We start from the raw sequence: 20322 nt of genomic DNA, 5'->3' as shown, positions 1-20322 counted from the left end.
GAAATTGAGAAGAAAGAATGACATGGGGAGACCAAGCTTTGGTGAGCAAGGCCCGTAGCTTTATTTTCAACAGGGGTTTTTATACCCTAAGTTACACATAGAGGATAATAGGGGATGCAAAGTCAGCAGTCTTTGATCCTTACCAAAAACTAGGGTTTCTTTCCTGCAAATTTATCGTATACAAATGGTTTAGGTGATTTACATCATCTGGCCAGAAGGCCTTATTAACATTTTATGACTCCTGACAAAGGTTTGTCAACCGTAAGACTTACTTTCTCTAAGAGTAATTATTTTAAGGTTTGGCGCCATCTTCAGAAGGTGTTAGATAAAATTGCATTCCTATAGGGCAGAGGTGCAATGGGTTTACAACAAAGGAAAGAATTTATTACCTTAAGGGTCTAAAGTTGCTAACACCAAGGCCACTACTTATTTTTTCTACATACCAACTATATTAATTAATACACATTCAAGGATATAATACAGGGGATGTAGAAACTTGGCAGCAAGCATTGGCTCATCAATGAAATCTTTTACTAGTTTTATTCTGACAGTTTCTAACTCTCTGAGAGGCTCTAAGCTATTTGAATATCTTAAGCTCCCCGTGCCTCTTGAGGCTGGGAGACTGTAAACAATCGAATGCATAGCTGTAAGAGTCTGGGTAAACTTGTCAGGTGAGTTAGAGAGCTATCTGAGGGGTTTGGATTTAAACACTCCTAATTGCCCAGGAACTTTATTAATTGGAGCTGTAAGTTAACTCTTTGTCAGAGAGAGCGAGATGGTGGTGGGGGACAGCCCTCAGTAAAGTCAGAGGTGAGAGCACAAAGCAATAAAGTAGGCAGACTCTGGTTTTTGGGGGTAGATGCTCGAGAATATCCAGGGGGACTCCTGAGGCTCGATCCCGCCTTTGCGTGTGCCGAGCCTCCTTCCTCATGACCTTTGTCATGAGTGGAGTGCCTCTCGCCGGCTCCCGGCAACCCGCCTCACAACCGGCTCCGCATGAGGGGTGGATGCGCACGCTGACACACTTGTGCACCCCGCAGCGGTGATGCTCAGTACATCATGATTGTCCCCATCCCTTGCTCCTTTCCGGTTGAGAATCCGTGGTATGAGGTTATGCTGTGGGATGTGGTTATTTTTTGCATATGGTTGGAGGTTATTCTGTTACAAACACATATAACTTATATAATGTGCTTACAGAAAATGAAGCGTAAGTATTGTCATAGAAAGTAATTATGGAATTGCTATCCATAGATTTGCCTTGGATTTAGTTTTTTAAGATTACCTTGCATTTATACATGTTTCCCCCCTTCTGTTTTTCATATTTTTTCTAGTGCTAAAATCAGTTGAGAATCTTGGTCTGAGCTACATGAAGGGAACTGAACAGTATCAGAGTAAGCTGGAGGCTGAGCTTCGGAAGCTCAAATTTTCCTACAGAGTAAGTAAAAGAGGGACGGAGATGTTCCTTCAGTTTGTTTATGTACTGGTAGTAACCGGGGGAAAGGTCTTGTATTATGCCCAGGGCTTTAAAAAAGACTCTTCTTGAAGGAACCTACCAACCATGAGGGATGATTGACATACAGTCAAACTCCAGTGCGGCAGGGTGTCTCCGCCTTAGGAATGTGAACATTCGGGACCTGATGATTCCATGGTGCATTTAGGGGGCTCACTGGCATCTGTGGCTTCTGGGCTGTGTTTCCAGATATTGCTAGATGTGTTCTGTGCAGTCAAGGTGAAAAATGCTGTTATTTGATGTGTGCTCCAAGAACTCTGTTTTGTTCTCCTGGTGGCTCGGTGGTAAAAAGTCTGCCTGCCAATGCAGGAGTTGTGGATTCTCTCCCTGGGTCGGGAAGATCCCCTGGAGATGGAAGTGGCAACCCACTCTAGTATTCTTGCCGGGGAAATTCCATGGACAGAGGAGCCTGGTGGGCTAGAGTCCATGGGGTTGCAAAAGAGTGGGACATGACTTAACAACTAAATAACAACCAGGAACTCCAAAAGCACAGAGAATTAGCTCAGGTTGGGGAGGGCTTCCTAGATGAGATAGTGCTGGAACTGAATCTCATTGGATGTGATCTCATTTTTATTTTGAGAAGATGAATATCAGTGGCAGATGGACGGGGTCATTATCTGTTGGGGAACACCAATCAGGAGCTTGGAGATGACAAGTAAATTGAATGGCGTGAAGGGGACTGATTGAAGAGATAGTGAGAAGATGGAATCATAAGATTATAGAGATTGAGTACAAGGAGGAGGGACAAAAGAGTTCTGAATGACGTTTGGGTTTCTGGTGATGACAACTGGGTGGATGGTGGGATATACAGGAGAGGAGGCAAGTCTTAATAGAAAGAGGACTGAGTTTTGTTCACGTTGTAACTCTGAGGTGCTTGGGGAACTATCTCGAGGGCTGCAGGGTGTGCAGTAGATACGGGCTTGTAGACAGAGGCAGAAGGTGAAACAGTGGTGGTGTTTGGAGGTGAGAGGTGGGAGATGAGTGTGGAATATTTCCTCTTCTAACATGTTTAGCTGAGAAGACCGGGGAGGTAGGTCTGAGTATAGGAAAATTTGAGGGGAAAAGATACACACATACACATGACAGCATATATTTGAACATATTTATAAGCTGAGCAGAAAGATCTGGAAGAGAAGAGAGGGCGATTGTAGATACTTTGGGAGAACTTTGGATTAGTCACAGTCCTTAGGAGGCAGGAGCAGGTGGGCTGTGGAGTTTCCATGTCGGATCAGCTGTATGTAGGAGGAGAGAGAGGTCTGTCAGTAGGGATAGTGGGGAAGGCAGTACCACACGCGGTGGCAGGAGTTTGGGCTGAGGAGTCAGCCTGAGGCCTTTGCTTTCTGTAAAGTAGGTGAGGTCCTGTGATGAGAGGAGGGGACGGTGGTGTATTGGGGAGTGCTGGCCACCTAGTGAAGATCAAAACAGCTGTCCTGAGATAGGGAAAGGAATGGTTATGGGGCCAGATCCCAGCTCTGCTGCTTATGGGCTTGTGACCTGGAACAAAGTCAGTTTCCTCATCTTTAAAATAGGGATATAGTGGTGCCCTCCTCATAGGGGCTTTCAAAGGATTATGTGGATTAATGGATTAAAAATGCTTATAACAGTGCCTGGTACATTGGAAGTGCTCAGGACATGTTTGCTCTGACTGTGTTGAACTTGAGGAAAGATTCCTTAGTGTTACTTGTTTGACTTAGTACGACTAGAATGCTAGATTCTAGTAGATATGCAGCAAGCAACAAAGGTTTACTGTATAGCATAGGAAACTATAGTTAATATCTTATAATAACATATGATGGAAAATAATTTCAAAAATAATATGTATATTTGTGTAATTAAATCACCTTGCTGTGCACTTGAAACGTTGTAAATCAACTATACTTGAATAAGATATATATATTAAAAAAAAAGATTTCTGGGTGTTGATAAAGGTCCAGTTGAGGTTTGTTGTTGTTCAGTTGCTCAGTCATGTCCGACTCTTTGCGACCAGTTGATGGTAGAGGGTGTAAATTTTTAATGCTCCAAATTCCTATAATTGTATATTTTTTTCCCAGAAGTTCTCAGCATTTTGGGAACAGGACTGCAGAGTATAGCTATGGATTTGTTTAGAATCTAGGTTTTGCCAAATGGTTGAAATGAGAATAGTTGAGGGTTTATCTGGGAAGTGGTGGAAGAGGTGAGTGGCTGGACGAGTGTAGGTGAGTGTAGGCTGGACGAGAAGGAAAGTTAGAGGTGGAAGAAAACAGTGGGATCCAAACCCAGGAGGTGGTGGTGTTCAATTGTGTTTCACCCAGTTGTCCACCTAAGTAAAGTGATACTCCTCTTGGGGAACATATTATGAAATCTGTGTTATTGAACTTCTGCTTCACCATTGGCTTATGCTGACTCAGTAATTCTTTACACCTTTCACTGTTCTGCATTTATTTTCTTCATTTGCCATTGCTTTTCAGGAAAGCTTGGAAGATGAATATGAACCTCGAAGAAAAGATCACATTTCTCACTTTATTTTGCGCCTTGCTTACTGCCAGTCGTGAGTATACCTTTGTCTTCCACAGTCAAATCTGACATCTTGGGCTGTAAACTGGTGCAGGAGGGCCGACAGGTATTGTACCCATTGTAGGAAATCCCAGGATAACATCAGAAACCAGTGGTTCATGGGCTGAATGCTGTTGTAGCGAATTGTTTGAAACGAGTTGTTGACTAAAAAAATAAAATATTTTTGCAGATTTTGCCTATTAAAACACTTTTTACTTTATGGGAGGGATTCTTCATTTAGGATTTAAAGTTAGAGATGATTTCATTAGGAAGAAGGATTTTGGAATCAAACACATACTTGAATCTGCACAGGTTTTAGCAGTTGACTTGTATGGGCTGGTGTCCATTAGATTAAGATCTTTTCCTTTGGTAGTTTCTTAGAAGTCAGTAGTGCCACCCAGAGGAAGGAGTTGGTTGCTTTTTTTTTTTTTTTTTACTGTGTATTTTCTTATATTTATTTTGGCTAAATTGCATACTTACTATGTTTCTTTTCTGTTTCTTTTTTGGCAATAGGCTTATCAAATGGGAATCTTGAATTATTTACTATCCCAAGATAATGACTGAGAAATTATTGACCAGCTTTGGTCCTAGAGCTTTTCTTTTGTTAAAAAAGCGTATGCAGGTTTTGCAGTTTATGCAATAAGTGAATTGCTGACAATGTGAAAGTCATTTGAGGAAAGAAACCATATTTTACATGGAGTAGCTTAATTATTTTATAACAACAATAATGCCCATCTGTCTTATAAATTAATGTTCTATATTGACTTTTGGGGCTTCTCTGGTGGCTCAGTGGTAAAGAATCCTCCTGCCAGTGTAGGAGATGTGGATTTGATCCCTGGGTGGGGAAGATCCCCTGGAGAAGGAAATGCCAACCCACTCCAGTATTCTTGGCTGGAAAATCCCATGGAGAGAGGAACCTGGTGGGTCACAGTCTGTGGGGTTGCAAAAGAGTGGGACACCACTTAGCAACTAAACAGTAACAAATGTTGACTTTTAAAAAGTTGAGGTATCTTAATGCTTATTAAATTTTGTAAAGTTATAAACTCTAAAGCTGTAAGCAAAGTTTACTTTGCAGAGTTATCTGATTGTAATCTATTCAGAGGTAAAATTACCTTTAAAAACTTGTGATGTTTATTTGGCATTAACAGGAGGGATACTCCATTTTCTGATGTAAACAAATACTTTGCAGTTAGATTAAACGAAGTGTACTATTTTATGTTATTTGATGGTAATGCAGCTAGACTCTGTATTTAATTCTTTTAATTATGTTCAAAACATCTTTCTTCCCCATGTTCTGCTCAGTCCTGGGAGATTGTGGCATGTCACCTGTATTCACAGTCTTACCATAGTAGAGAGCTTGATGCTGTTAATGAACTTCAGTCTGTTGGCCTATTGCTCACATTTGAATGTTGTTTCATAGAAATGTCTTGGATTTAATAATCAATGGACTTTTAAAATTGTCTTTAAACTTTTCACTTACAGTTTTCTTGTCTCTGTTTTAGTGAAGATCTTAGGCGCTGGTTTATTCAGCAAGAAATGGATCTCCTTCGATTTCGATTCAGTATTTTACCCAAGGACAAAATTCAGAGTTTCTTAAAGGATAGCCATTTACAGTTTGAGGCTGTAAGTATATTTTTATAGTCTTTCCAATTGTGTCACCTGCCTTGACCTTTAGTGCTGGTGTTAATATGTGGAGTTTGTTTTCTTTACATTTTCTTCCTGAGGACTTGCCTGAAAGAATGAGTCACTTTGGCTTCACACAAAGTGAACCTTTCTCTTCCATGACTAGAAGAAAAGGGGCTCCTTAGTATCAGAGCATCACATTTATTTAGTTACTATTTTAAGTATGTGATTTATGAAAGCACAAAAAAGGTTTAATTTATAAAAATTCATCTTTAACCAGAATCTTCTAGGCCAAAAATTTAAAGCTCGTAATATTCCAAAGAAAACAGAGAAGTGGTAGTACTTATTTCCAGCAATGAGGTTTAGGGTGGATAATACTTTATTTTAGAAGTCATTTGTCAGCAAAATCTCTGAATAGTTCTAAGGTGTAATTTTGTAGACAGATCTGAATGAGTTACATGTAGGAATTATATAAGAAAGAAGAAATATTGGGTATATTTTTAGCAAGGATAATTATTGTGGATAGAAACAGAATTTATGTCTTTTAGGTGGGCCTGTGCTGCAGTGGGAAGAAAGAAAAAATTATGTTTTGTGAAACTTAGAGCTGTCAGATGGCGGTAGGATGGTCAGGACTGTATTTGGGCGTTAGAATGGGTGATTCCAGGCCAAAAAAAGTAAAAAAGTAGAAATTGGAGTAGGTGAAGGAATTGTCCTGCTGAGACGTGGATGTGCCCACTGCAGCAAGAACCAGTGTGGCTTCCTGCTTTGGGGGGAAGGAGATGTGTGAAGAGAAATACATAAACCTTTGGTGGGCATTTAGTGTGTCACCTGTGAGCAAGGCACTTTCCAAAGTTTGACTCACTTCGGAGAATCCCGTGAGGTTTCTTATAACATCTGCTCAGACAGAGAAAAGTGTTGGTCCCAGTGCCATCTCACTGTCCAGACCCCATGCGCTCTCTACTTAGCTTAGAACTCTGATCTTTAGTGAAGTCTTACTGCTAATATCAGTTATAGTTCATCTATCCTCTCATATTAAAAATAGTTGCTTTTTTTTTTTGCTGTTGAAATTATGGTTTTAGTAGGTCATAGAGAAGTATTTTTGAGATTGTGTTTATTCTAGATTGTTTCAGTAGGTCAGGTAGAATTTTTTTCTTTTTTAAAAAAACTTTTTTACTGAAGTATAACATACACAGAAAACTGCACAGGTCGTAACTGTCTAGCTCCGTGAAGTATCATGAAGGTTAAGGAAGAGAACCTTGCGGTCCACTGGCGTTGCCTTGTGTCTCCTTTCTTTACCACCCCATCTCCCTCTGATAATCACTGTCCTGACTTTTAATATCATGAATGATTCTGCCTGTCTTTGAACTTTGTGTAAATAGTATTACGTGGTGTGTATTTGGGCGTTAGAATGGGTGACTCCAGGCCAAATAAAGGAAAAAAGAAATAGGAGTACGTGAAGGAATTACCCTACTGAGAAGTGGATGTGTCCACTGCAACAAGAATCAGTGTGGCTTCCTACCTTATGTAAATAGTATTAATGGTGTGTCTTTTTTCCCCAGCTTTATTGAGATATGATGATATATTAATATGTCAGTTTAAGGTACACAGTGTGATGATCTGATACACGTATATGTTGTGAAATGTTTACTGCTATAAAGATAGTTAACAGATTCTTACATAGCATGTTATGTGAGGTCAGTTCAGTTCACTCACTCAGTTGTGTCTGACTTTGCAACCCCATGGACTGCGGCACACGAGGCTTCTCTGTCCCTCACCAGCTCCTGGAGCTTGCTCAAACTCTTGTCCATCAAGTCGGTGGTGCCATCCAACCATCTCATCCTCTGCTATCCCCTTCTCCTCCTGCCGTCGGTCTTTCCCAGCATCAGGGTCTTTTCCAGTGAGTCAGCTTTTTGCATCAGGTGGCCAAAGTATTGGAGGTTCAGCTTCAGCATCAGTCCTTCCAATGAACACCCAGGACTGATCTCCTTTAGGATGGACTGATTGGGTCTCCTTGCAGTCCAAGGGACTCTCAGGAGTCTTCTCCAGCACCACGGTCCTCAAGCGTCAGTTCTTCTGTGCTCAGCAGTCTCACACAATCACCATTCTGTTGTGGTGGTGGTGAGCCCTTTGAGGGCCGTTCACAGCCGCTCTCAGGGGCACAGTGCAGGGCCCTCAGCTGCAGCCCCAGGCTGTTATGCGATCTCTGGAGCCTACTTCTCCTGTAGCTGGATGTTTGCGCCCTTCCACCAGGATCTCCTCTTCTCCTCTGCTGCCCAGCCCCTGGCAGCCTCGGTCCTATTCTGCTTCTGAGTTTGACTCTTAGATCCCACAGATAAGTGAGATCACAAGTATACTTTTTTATAATTGCTTTAGTGAGATAGAGTTTACATACCTTGAACTTCACTCTAAAAGTGTGCAAGTTTTTGGCTTTTTAGTATGATCATAGAGTTGCACAACGATCACCATCTAATTTTAGAACATTTTCATTACCCTAAAAAAGAAACCTGTGCCCACTAGTCGTCATTCTCAATTTGTCACTCTGTCATCTCTTGGCAACAACTAATCTGCCGTCTTTGTGAATTTGTGTATTCTGGGCATTTTGTATAAATGGACATTTCATATAGTTTATGGTCTTTTGTTACTGGCTTCTTTCACTTAGCATAATGTTTCCAGGTTTCATCTATGTTATATATGTAGCATATATCAGTACTTCATTCATTGTACAGTCATTCTTTTTTCAGTAGTTGATGGACATTGGATTATTTCAGCATTTTAGCTATGATGAATAATGCTGCAGTGAATATTTGCATACACATTTTTGTGTGGATATCTTTTTATTTGTTTCAGATATACACCTAGGAGTGGGATTGTTAGGTCATAGAGTAATTCTATATTTAAACTTTCGAAGGACTCCCAGACTTTTCTGGAGGGGCTGCATCATTGTACGTCTCACTAGTTTGTTAGGCTTCTAGTTTCTTTACATTCTATAGCAGTTGCTTCTGTCTTTTTTTTTGATTATAGTCATCCTGGTGGGTGTGAAGTGATATGTCATTGTGGTTTTGATTTTCATTTGTGACTGATTTCATAGTGACTGATGAGGTTGCTGGGAGGGATTAGGGGCAGGAGGAGAGGGGACAACAGAGGATGAGATGGCTGGATGGCATCACTGACTCGATGGACGTGAGTCTGAGTGAACTCCGGGAGTTGGTGATGGACAGGGAGGCTTGGCATGCTGCAATTCATGGGGTTGCAAAGAGTCGGACACGACTGAGCGACTGAACTGAACTGAACTGAACTGATAAGGTTGAGCATCTTTTCATGTACTTATTGGTTATTTGTATATTTTGTTTGGAGAAATGTCTATTTGTATCCTTAGTCCATTTTTTATTTGAATTGTCTTTCTGTGGTTTACTGGTACATATTCTTAACATATTCTGAATATACAGCCACTGTAAGGTCTAATTCTATGAATTAGAAATCTTTTTCTTTCACTCTGAGGATTGTCATTTTTTAAAAAATTATTTATTTATGGTTGCACTGGGTCTTCATGGCTGTATGTGGGCTTTCTCTAGTTGCAGCGAGCAGGGGCTACTCTCTATTATTGCAGTGTGTGGGTTTCTTGTTACAGTGGCTTCTCTTGGTGCAGAGCAGAAGCTCCAGGCATGTGGATTTCAGTACTTGTGGCACACAGGCTCAGTAGTTGCTCGCAGACGCAGCTTGTGGACTCTCAAGTGCGGGTTTCAGTAATTGTAGCACACGGGCTTAGCTGCTCCTTGCCGTGTAGAATCTTCTGGGATCAGGGATTGGACCCATGTCCCTGCATTGCCAGGAAAATTCTTTATCACTGAGTCAACACAGAAGTCCTTGTCATTTCATTTTCTTGTTAGGATCATTTGCAACATGAAAGTTTTTAATGCAGATGAAGTGTAAGTTGTCTTTTTTCTTTTGTTATTTATGTTTTTGTTGTTGGCTTTAGGAAGGATTTGCCTAACAGATGGTCGTGAAGATTTACGCCTATTGTTTTCTCTAAGAGTTTTATAGTTTTTGTCCTTTTTAGGTCTGTTTAGTCTATTTACATTTTAAGTTGATTTCTGTGTATGGTGTAAAGTAGGGGCCCAGCTTCATTGTTTTGCATGTGGATATACAGTTGACCTAGCATCATTTGTTGAAATGGCTATTCTTTTCTCTTTAAATGGTCTTTTCACTCTTGTCAAAAGTCATTTGGCCATAAATTAGTTTATTTCTGGACTCAGTTTTATTAGCGCTGTGTGACGGGAGCCTGGCAGTCCGTGGAGTTGCAGAGTTGAACATGACTGAGTGACTTAGCACTCACGTGTTTCTCCTTATGTCAGTACTACACGATTGAGCGACTGATCTGATCTGATCTGATGTGGTCTTAAATATTGATTCCTCTGGTTTTGTAATATGATTTCAAATTCAGTAGTGTGCATTTTCTCACTTTGTTCTTCTTTTTCAAGGTTATTTTCACTGTTTTGGGTTCTTTATATTTTATGAATTTTAGGATCAACTTGTTAGTTTCTACCAACCAGCTGGGGTTCAGGTTCGGATTATGAGGTCTATGAAGATCCATTTGGGCAGTATTGCCCAATACTTAATCCCCTCGTCTTAATCCCTTAGGATAGGAAATGGCAACCCATTCCAATATTCTTGCCTGGAAAATCTCATGGACAGAGGAGCCTGGTGGGGTCCATGGGGATTGCAAAGAGTCGGACACGACTGAGTGAATAAGCGTGCATGCATGCTGTCTTAAATATTAAGTCTTCTGATCAATGAACATGGGAATTTTTTTTTTTTGTTTCTTGAGAGCTTTAATTTTTTTTAAACAAAGTTATGTACTTATTTATACCTCAGTATTTTATTCTTTACTGTCATTATAGATATAGTTTCTTCAGTTTTGAAATGTTCACTGCTAGCATATGGAAATCCAATTGATTTTTGTATATTGATCTGGTATCCTGTGCCCTTACAAAATCATTTATTCTGATAGTTTTTAGTGGACTCCTTAGGAGATTAGCTCTTATAAAAAAATAATCCTTACTTTTCAATCTGGATGCTTTTTATTTACTTTTGCCTTATATCGTTAGCTAGCATCTCCAGTACAGTGTTGAATAGAAGTGACCGTAGTGGAAGTACTTGTCTTGTGTCTGATTTTAGGGTGAAAGCGTTCAGTCTGTTGCCAAGATATATGATGTTGGCTCTGGGGTTTTTGTAGATAGCCTTTACAGACTGAGAAGATTTATAATTTTCATTGAGCATTTTCATTGTGAAAGGGATTTTGTTCTTTTTCTACACCTGTTGAAATGATCATAGGGCTATGTCCTTTATTATATTAATATTGTGATAACCACAATGGTGTCATCACTCATCTTAAGCCAGACATCCTGGAGTGTGAAATCAGGTGGGCCTTTGTTCATCACTTTGAACTTTGTTCATCACTATGAACAAAGCTAGTGGAGGTGATGGAATTCCAGTTGAGATATTTCAAAGCCTAAAAGATGATGCTGTTAAAGTGTTGCACTCAATATGTCAGCAAATTTGGAAAACTCAGCAGTGGCCACAGGACTGGAAAAGGTCAGTTTTCATTCCAATCCCAAAGAAAGGCAATGCCGAAGAATGTTCAAACTACCCCACAATTGTACTCATCTCACATGCTAGTAAAGTAATGCTCAAAACTCTTCAGGCTAGGCTTCAACAGTATGTGAATTGAGAACTTCAGATATTCAAGCTGGTTTTAGAAGAGGCAGAGGAACCAGAGATCAAATTGCCAACATCTGTTGGATCATAGGAAAAGCAAGGGAGTTTCAGAAAAACATTTACTTCTGCTTTATTGACTATGCGAAAGCCTTTGACTGTGTGGATCACAGCAAACTGAAAAATTCTTCAAGAGATGGGAATATCAGACCACCTTAGCTGCCTCCTGAGAAATTCTATGCATGTCAAGAAGTAGCAGCTAGAACTGGACATGGAACAATGGACTTGTTCCAAATTGGGAAAGGAGTATATCAAGCTGTACACCTTGCTTATTTAACTTATATGCAGAATACAGCATGTGAAATGCCAGGCTGGATGAAGCACAAGCCAGAATCAAGATTGCTGGGAGAAATACCAATAACCTCAGATACGCAGATGACACCACTCTTATGGCAGAAAGCGAAGAAGAACTTAAGAGCCGCTTGATGAAAGTGAAAGAGGAGAGTGTAAAAGTTAGGGTAATATTGGTCTCATATAGTGAATTGAGAAGTGTTTCTTCCTTTTCTATTTTTGGGAATAAGTTGTGAAAGATTGGTCTTAAATTTTAAACATTTGGTAGAATTTACCAGTGATCTTTCTAGGTCTAGTCTTCTCTTTGTGGGGTGTTTTAAAATTGCTGATTCGTTTTCTTACTTGCAGATTTTTTCAGATTTTCTACTTTGTGAGTCAGTTGTGGTAATTCCTGTTTTCTGGAGATTTGTCCATTGCATCTGTTATGTAACTGGTGCTTATAGTTGTTCATGTGCTAAGTCCCTTCATTCGTGTCTGACTCTTTGCGACACTGTTGACCTTAGCCCACCAGAGTCCAGGCACCTCTGTCCATGGGATTCTCTGGGCAAGAATACTGGAGTGGGTTACCATGCCCTCCTCCATGGGATCTTCCCGTTCCATGGATCAAACCTGTGTCTCTTACATCTCCTGCATTGGCAGGCAGGTTCTTTACCACTAGTGCCAACTGGGAAGCCCATTTTATTGTTACTCAGTTGCTCAGTCATGTCCGACTGTTTGTGACCCCATGGACTGTAGCCTGCCAGGCTCCTCTATTCATAGGATTCTCTAGGCAAGAATACTGGAGAGGGTTCCCATTTCTTTCTCCAGAGGATCTTTCCAAGCCAGGGATCGAACCTGCAGTGGCAGATGGATTCTTTAACCACTCAACCACCAAGGAAACCCAATGTAAAGCTACTACTGTTCAAAAGCTGTAGCCAGAAGTCCACACAAGGCCAGGTCTGATCCTACAAGCATCTTTCTGAGCTTGGGAACTTGTTGGGAGCCCAGATTTCTAACCAAAGCCACTAATCAAAAACTTATAACACAGGACTTCCCTGGTGGTCCAGTGGTTAAGAATCTGCCTGCTGATGCAGGGGACATGGGTTTGACCCCTGGTGCAGGAACTAGAATCCCACATGCTGCAGGGCAACTATTGATGCCCATGTGCCATAACTACTGAGCCTGCACACCCTAGCCTGTGCTCCACAACAAGAGAAGCCACTGTAGTAAGCCTGTGGGTGCAACTAGAAATAGCCCTCACACAGCAGTGAAGGCCCAGTGCAGTGAAAAAACAAACTTAGAATGCAGCTGTCAGACACACGCAATTCCATCAAAAGTGAGATATTCTTATTAAATTCTCATTAAACCTCTTGCAAACAATTTTATGAAATCTGGCACTTACCCATAACATGATTTCCTGTAGGAAAAAAACCCCACAAGATGTATGATTAATCTATTTTTCTCTTCCAGTGTAGGGGTAGGTAGAAAGTAGGACCTTTTTCAATACCAAAGAACTCTGGAGTTACTGTTCGTTTATAATCCTTTTCATTTCTAAAGATTGGTTATGATATCTTCTCTTTCATTCCTGATTTTAGTAATTAAAATTTTTTTTTGATCATTTAAGTACAGTTGTCAGTTTTATTTATCTTTTCAGATAACTTTTGGTTTTGTTGATTTTTCTCTTGTTTTTCTCTTCCTTATACTCTGTATTATTATCAGTTAACAATTTTTATTACTGTTTTCCTTTTGTTTCTTTAGGGTTTGGTTTGTTCTCCCCATCTAGTTTCTTAAGGTAGAAGTTTAAGTTACTGATTCAAGGTGTGTGTTCTTTTTTTTTCTTTTGAATTGTAGTATAGTTGATGTATAGTGTTAGGTTAGTTTCAGGAGTCCTACATAATGATTTGATATTTGCATGCATAATGAAATGATCACCACAATGTTAAATAACCATTTGTTACCATACAAAGTTATTACAGCATTATTGACTATATTCCTTAATCATATGCCTGTGACTTATTCTTTTAAACTGGAGATTTGTACTTCTTACTCTCCTTTACCTATTTCACCTACCTTCTGCTCCCTGCCTTTTGGCAAAAGTATGCTTGTTCTCTGTATCTATCTATAGGTCTGTTTTCATTTTGTTTTCTTTGTTTGTTTTGTTTTTTAGATTTCACATGTAAATAAGGTCACACCATATTTGTTTTTTTGTTTGACTTATCTCACTTGGTATAATACCTTTAGGTCCATCATATTGTTGCAAATGATGAGATTTCATTATTTTAATGGCTGAGTAATAATTCTATTATGTGTGTGTGAGTACACACACATATACAAACATACCATATCTTCTTTATTCATTCCTTTATCAGTGGATACTTAGGTTGTTTTCATGTCTTGATTAAGGTAAATAACACTTCAGTTAAGCATTGGAATGCATGTATCATTTTGAACTAGTGTTTATGTTTTCTTCAGGCTAATACCCACAAGTGAAATTGCTGGATGATGGACGTTCTTGTGTTAGTTTATTGAGGAACCTCCATACTGTTCTCCATCAAGAGTGCACAAGGGCTCCCTTTTCTGCACCTCCTCACCAGCACTTGTTATTTGTTGTCTTTTTAATGGTAGTCATCCTGATAAGTGTGAGGTGACATCTCCTTTTGCTTTTGATATGCATTTCCCTGATGAGTGGTGATGCTGAGCATCTTTTCATGTGCTTATTGGCCATTTATGTCTTTAAGTCCATCTTGAGTTTATTTTTGTGTCTGCTGCGAGAGAGTAGTTCAATTTGATTCTTTTTGTACCTATCCAGTTTTCTCAACACCACTTATTGAGTAGGCTGCCTTTTCCCTATTGTATATTCTTGACACCTTTGTTTTAGATTAATTGACCACGTAAGTATGGGTTTATTTCTGGGCTCTCTATTCTGTCCCATTGATATAATATATCTCCTTTTGTACCAGTATCATACTGTTTTGATTACTGTAGCCTTGTAGTATAGTTTTAAATCAGGGAGTATGATTCTTCCGGTTTTTTCTTTCTTAAGATTGTTTTGGCTATTTGGGATCTTCAGTGTTTCCACAAGGATTTTAGAATTATTTGTTTTAGTGCTGTGAAAAATGCCATTTGTATTTTGATAGAAATTGCACTGACCTTGTAAAGTGCCCTGGGTTCAGTTCAGTTCACTTGCTCAGTTGTGTCTGACTCTTTGCGATCCCATGAATCGCAGCACGCCAGGCCTCCCTGTCCATCACCAACTCCCGGAGTTCATTCAGACTCACGTCCATCGAGTCAGTGATGCCATACAGCCATCTCATCCTCTGTTGTCCCCTTCTCCTCCTGCCCCCAATCCCTCCCAGCATCAGAGTCTTTTCCAATGAATCAACTCTTCGCATGAGGTGGCCAAAGTACTGGAGTTTCAGCTTTAGCATCAGTCCTTCCAAAGAAATCCCAGGGCTGATCTCCTTCAGAATGGGCTGGTTGGATCTCCTTGCAGTCCAAGGGACTCTCAAGAGTCTTCCCCAACACCACAGTTCAAAAGCATCAGTTCTTTGGCGCTCAGCCTTCTTCACAGTCCAACTCTCACATCCATACATGACTACAGGAAAAACCGTAGCCTTGACTAGACGGACCTTTGTTGGCAAAGTAATGTCTCTGCTTTTGAATATGCTATCTAGGTTGGTCATAACTTTCCTTCCAAGGAGTAAGCGTCTTTTAATTTCATGGCTGCAGTCACCATCTACAGTGATTTTGGAGACCAGAAAAATAAAGTCTTGCCGGGGACCAGCCCTGGCTGATCCAGGGTATTCGAAGGAGAGACGGCATAGGCGAGGATCAGGAAACAATTGCTTAATTAAACGTTAATTAAGGATATAAAAAGTAATAGAATGAGGATAGCTCAGTAGGAAAATTCAGTGAAGAAAAGAGGCTGAATAATTCAGCCAGAAGGTAAGAGAAAGAACAACATGGGGAGACCAAGTTTGGGTGAACAAGGCCCGCACTTTATTTTCCAAAGTAGTTTTTATACCTTAAGTTATGCATAGAGGATAATGGGGGAAGGGGTAGAGTCATGCAGCAAGCCAGGCTTTCTTCCTGCAAACTTATCATATGCAAAAGCTTAGGTGATTTGCATCATCTTCTGGCCCGGAGGCCTGTTAACATTTTAAGACCCTTTCTTCAGAAAACTTATTTTTCTCTAAAGGTGATAAGTCAAGCGCCACCCTCCAAAAACATTAGATAAAGTTGCATTCCTACAGAGCAAAGGTGTGGTGGGCTATAACAAGAAAAAGAATTAACCCAAGGGTCCCAGGTTACAAACATTAAAGCTACTACTTATACCAATTATATTAATCAATACACTGCCAGGGACACAGCAGGTAAGGGATATGGAAACTTAGCAGCAAACATTGGCCCAAAAAGTGAAAATCCTTCACCAATACAATTTCTAATCAATCTTTTAACTGCTCAAAGGAATCTGTGTTTAGACAGTTTAGAACATCTCATGCCTCTCACAGTTGGGAGGCGCTGAGCAATCACATGTGGCCGGAAAAACCTATTCAGGCAGGCTAGAGGATTTCCAAAGGAGTTTGTAGGTTAAACACTGTCACACCCAGGAATTATTAACTGGAACTGTAAGCTAACTCTTTTTTCAGAGAGAGGTAATGGGGGACAGCCCCCCGTGAAGTCAGAGGTGTAGGTGAAAGCACAAAGCAGAAAGTAGGCAGACTCTGCTTTTGGGGGTAGATGGGGGACTCCTGAGGCTGGATCCCGCCTTTGCGTATGCCGAGCCTCCTTCCTCATGACCTTTGTCATGGGCGGAGTTCCTCACGCTGGCTACTGGCAGTGATAGAATTCCAGTTGAGCTATTCCAGATCCTGAAAGCTGATGCTGTGGAAAGTGCTGCACTCAATATGCAATATGCAATATGCACTCAATATGCAATATGCCGGCTCCCGGCATCTCCCCCTTTTTTATTTCTTAAAACAGCCAGATGCAGCTCAGTCGTGAGCTTTTGAATGTTCTGCTGAAGAATCCTGACAATACAAGGAAGAATGATTATGAGAAGCAAAATTAGAACTAAAGATATTAGACAGAATGTTTTTTCCAGAAATAAAGTTAGAGAAGGTGAGAAGTAAGTCATTAGCTGCTCCAGCGGCGGTAAAATCCAGTCGAGAGTGTTCCAGGGTCTGTATTTGATTATGAAGTTTCCCTAAGTCCAGGCCAATGTCAGAGCTGTTCCAAACACCTGAAATATGATTTGTAATTTTTTTCCCATTTATAATCTGTCTCGTTTCCCTTTAAAGATGTCAGATATCCACCGGTAATCAGCGTGGCAAGACAGAGCCATTTTCACTTTTAAAGCCTGTAACTCAGTCCCAATATGCATTATTGCCTCTTTCAAGGCATCTACTCTCATCTCCAACTTTCTATCTATAGCTTCCTGTGTTGTTAGAGTTAAAGAAACATTTTTAGATATGGTATCAACATATTGGGCAGTATGCACTTGTTGAGTCAATGATATTGCTGCTGCAGTAACAGAAGTAATTGCTGCTATCAAAGCTGATATTCCTAAAATAAGTAAGCCCACAAATCGTCGCGATCACATTAAATCTTGTAGTTGTTGTAACACAGCAAGACTATAGTTATATCAATAAGTCGTTACATCATAAGATAAGGTGGACGTTGTAACACTACAAAGGAGCAAACATTATATTGAGGGTTTAAACAAGATGAGAGCACGCATTGTTCACAAGTCACTACATTGGGTCCACCAGTGAAAGTCACATGTACATTAAGTTTTCCAGAATCATTGGTAAAGAGAAAAACATAAGGAGAGGGTAGACAAGCCAAAACAGAATAAGTAGAATTATTTTCTGGTTGGAGTTCGCGCTGCAGCAGCCCTGTCGGTCCCACCGGGATCTCGATGTTTATCTTGCCTCCCCTTCCGGTGGGCTCCTCTTTTGTGATCGAAGCAATGGGGGAACTGGATGTCTGGGGGACTGCAACATGTCGAATCAGCCTGTCCCGGATGTAAATTGGAGAATCTGCATCCTGTGGAAAAATACAAGCACATCCTCCGCCGCTAGTTAATAATGGGTCAGGACCCTTCCATTGTCCTGAGAGGAGGTCCTTCCATTTAACTAATGGTTTTGCATTTAATTGCTCCAGGCACCAGTGACGAAGCATTGCAGTAGTTCCAGCCAGATCAGTATTTAGAATATTTATTACGAAAAGAGCATGTTGCAAGATTTGATGGGGAGAGCTATACTTAAACTCCCCTTCTTTTAGTTTTTGAATTTGGATTTTTTTTTTTTTTTTGTTTCATAGTATCTTTATTATCATCCAGATGTTAGACAGTAATCTCTGTAAGAAAGAGAAACCAAGCTTAAATGAATTAAAGCCCTTTAAGGTCTGAGAGTGATGAGTCTCCAAAATACAATTGAGATGCCTTCACCAGATTGCAGGAGGCATGGGGCCAGAAAGGCAAAAGTAGCAGATGGTCACTCAAGTGTTTGATGTGCTCTTTCAACAATGGCTTGTCCCTGGGGATTATAAAGGATGACAGTATTATGTTTAATTTGAAACTTTATACAAAATTCCTGAAAAGACTTAGAAGTATAAGCAGGAGCATTGTCAGTTTTCAAAGCTTTTAGCAGGCCCAAATATGAAAAACAAGTAAAGAGATGTTGTATTACATCTTTAATTGTTTCCCCTGTACGAGCAGTTGCAATAATAACATGAGAAAAGGAGTCTACAGTTAAAGAACAAAGGACAGTTTTCCAAATGAAGAAACATGAGTTACATCCATTTGTCAGAGTACGTTAGGTTTGAGACCGTGAGGATTAACTCCCATAGGTAGACTATTATAAACAGTAGGGCAATATAAGCAAGAACGCACAATTTCTCGAGCAGTCTCTGGGAATTTGGAATTGATATCTTAAAGCAGTAGCGTATTGATGAAGTGAGTGAGAGGCTCTGGCCTCCTCAATCACAGTAGCCACTGTATTTCTGGTTAACAAGTTAGCCAAATCATTAAAGGCATTTTAAGGGCCGGGCAATCTGGAATGAGCCCGAATGTGTCCAATGAAAAATATTTTATTTGTTTTCCAAATTTGTTGCTGTAATTTAGTTAACAAATGAAATATGGTAGTTTTATTTTCAGACAAAAACCGCAGTTTCAGTGTGTGGAAACAACCTGACAATGTACTGAGAATCAGAATAAAGGTTAAATTCCTCATCTGCAAACATAGCAAAAGCCTTTATGACTGCTGTTATTTTAGCTCTTTGAGCGGAAGTTTCCTGTGTTTCTAAAACCTTTTGGTGATTTTTAGTAACTATGGAGGCTTTACTGTTTGCTGCCCCATCAGTAAAGGCTATCTGAGCATTTGGAATAGGAGATTGTTTACATCTGACAGAAAAAATAACTGGATGTCTGGATATAAAATTCAGCAAAACATGTGAAGGTAAATGATGTACTCAATATGCAATATGCAATATGCACTCAATATGCAATATGCTGGCTCCCGGCAAAGTCTGCCACTGTTTCCACTGTTTCCCCATCTATTTGCCATGAAGTGATGGGACCAGATGCCATGATCTTCGTTTTCTGAATGTTGAGCTTTAAGCCAACTTTTTCTTGGGTAGTATGGTCTTGTACTACCCAAGACTGACTGCCTTGGGTAGTACTTCCCAAGACTGCCTTGGGTCCCAAGATTGGTCTTGTACTACCCAAGACTGCCTTGGGTAGTATGGTCATTTAAAAAAATATATTTATTTGGCTGCACTGGGTCTTTATTGCTGTGTGCAGGTTTTCTCTAGTTACATCAAGCAGGGGCTACTTTTTGCTGTGGTGTGCAGGCGTCTTTTGATGGCTTCTCTTGTGGAGCATGGGCTCTAGGGCACACGAGATTCAGTGGTTGCAGCACATGGGCTAAGTAGTTGCAACTCCTGGGCTCTAGAATGCTGGCTTAGTAGTTGCAGTACATGGGCTCAGCTACCCTATGCCATGTGGAGTCTTCCTGGACAAAGGAATCTGTGTCCCCTGAACCAGCAGGTGAAATCTTAATCATGGGGCCATCAAGGAAGCCCAGTGTGATCATTTTAACAATATTATTTCTTCCAATCCATCAGCATGCTTTATCTTTCCATTTGCTTATGTTGTCTTTAGTTTTTTTCATCAGTGTCTTAAAGTTTTCTGAGTAAGTCTTTCACTTCCTTGGTTAGATTTTCTCTCTTAGATATTTTGTTCTTGTGAGTGCAGTTGTAAATGAGATTGTTTTCTTAATTTCTCTTTCTCATAGTTCATAGTTAGTGTATGGAAATGCAACAGATTTCTGTATGTTAATCTTGTATCCTGCAGTTTTACAAGATTCGTTTATTAGTTTTAATAGTTTTATAGTGGCGCCTCTTCAAGATTTTCTGTATATAGTATCATGTCATCTGTCAACAGTAACAGTTTTACTTCTTTCTTTCCAATTTGAATTCCTTTTATTTCTTTTCTTTGATTATTTTAACTAAGACTTTCAGTACTATGTTGAATGAGAGTCGAGAGTGGCACTCTTGTCTTGTTCCTGATCTTAAAGGAAATGCTTTCAGTTTTTCACTGTTGAGTTTGATGT

At 40.1% G+C, this 20322-nt stretch overlaps 1 protein-coding gene across 4 annotated transcripts in view; it reads left to right on the top strand.

The window, feature by feature from the left end:
• Positions 1 to 20322, top strand: part of PRIM2 (DNA primase subunit 2) — a 333721-nt gene that overhangs the window by 2646 nt on the left and 310753 nt on the right. For all 4 annotated transcript variants that reach the window (XM_086370967.1, XM_086370966.1, XM_086370968.1 and 1 more), the window contains exons 3-5: positions 1332 to 1435; positions 3958 to 4037; positions 5545 to 5665. In XM_086370967.1, the coding sequence (XP_086227093.1) occupies positions 1367 to 1435; positions 3958 to 4037; positions 5545 to 5665 (270 nt within the window). In that variant the 5' untranslated portion in view covers positions 1332 to 1366. The remainder of the gene's footprint in view (positions 1 to 1331; positions 1436 to 3957; positions 4038 to 5544; positions 5666 to 20322) is intronic.

The sequence above is a fragment of the Bos grunniens genome, chromosome 23 (genome assembly GCF_055505025.1).
Source record: "Bos grunniens cultivar Pamir isolate PY7600 chromosome 23, Bosgru_T2T1.0, whole genome shotgun sequence".
NCBI lineage: Eukaryota > Metazoa > Chordata > Mammalia > Artiodactyla > Bovidae > Bos > Bos grunniens.
The sequence above is the reverse complement of the archived record's forward strand: the minus strand, read 5'-3'. Positions and strand labels throughout refer to the sequence as shown.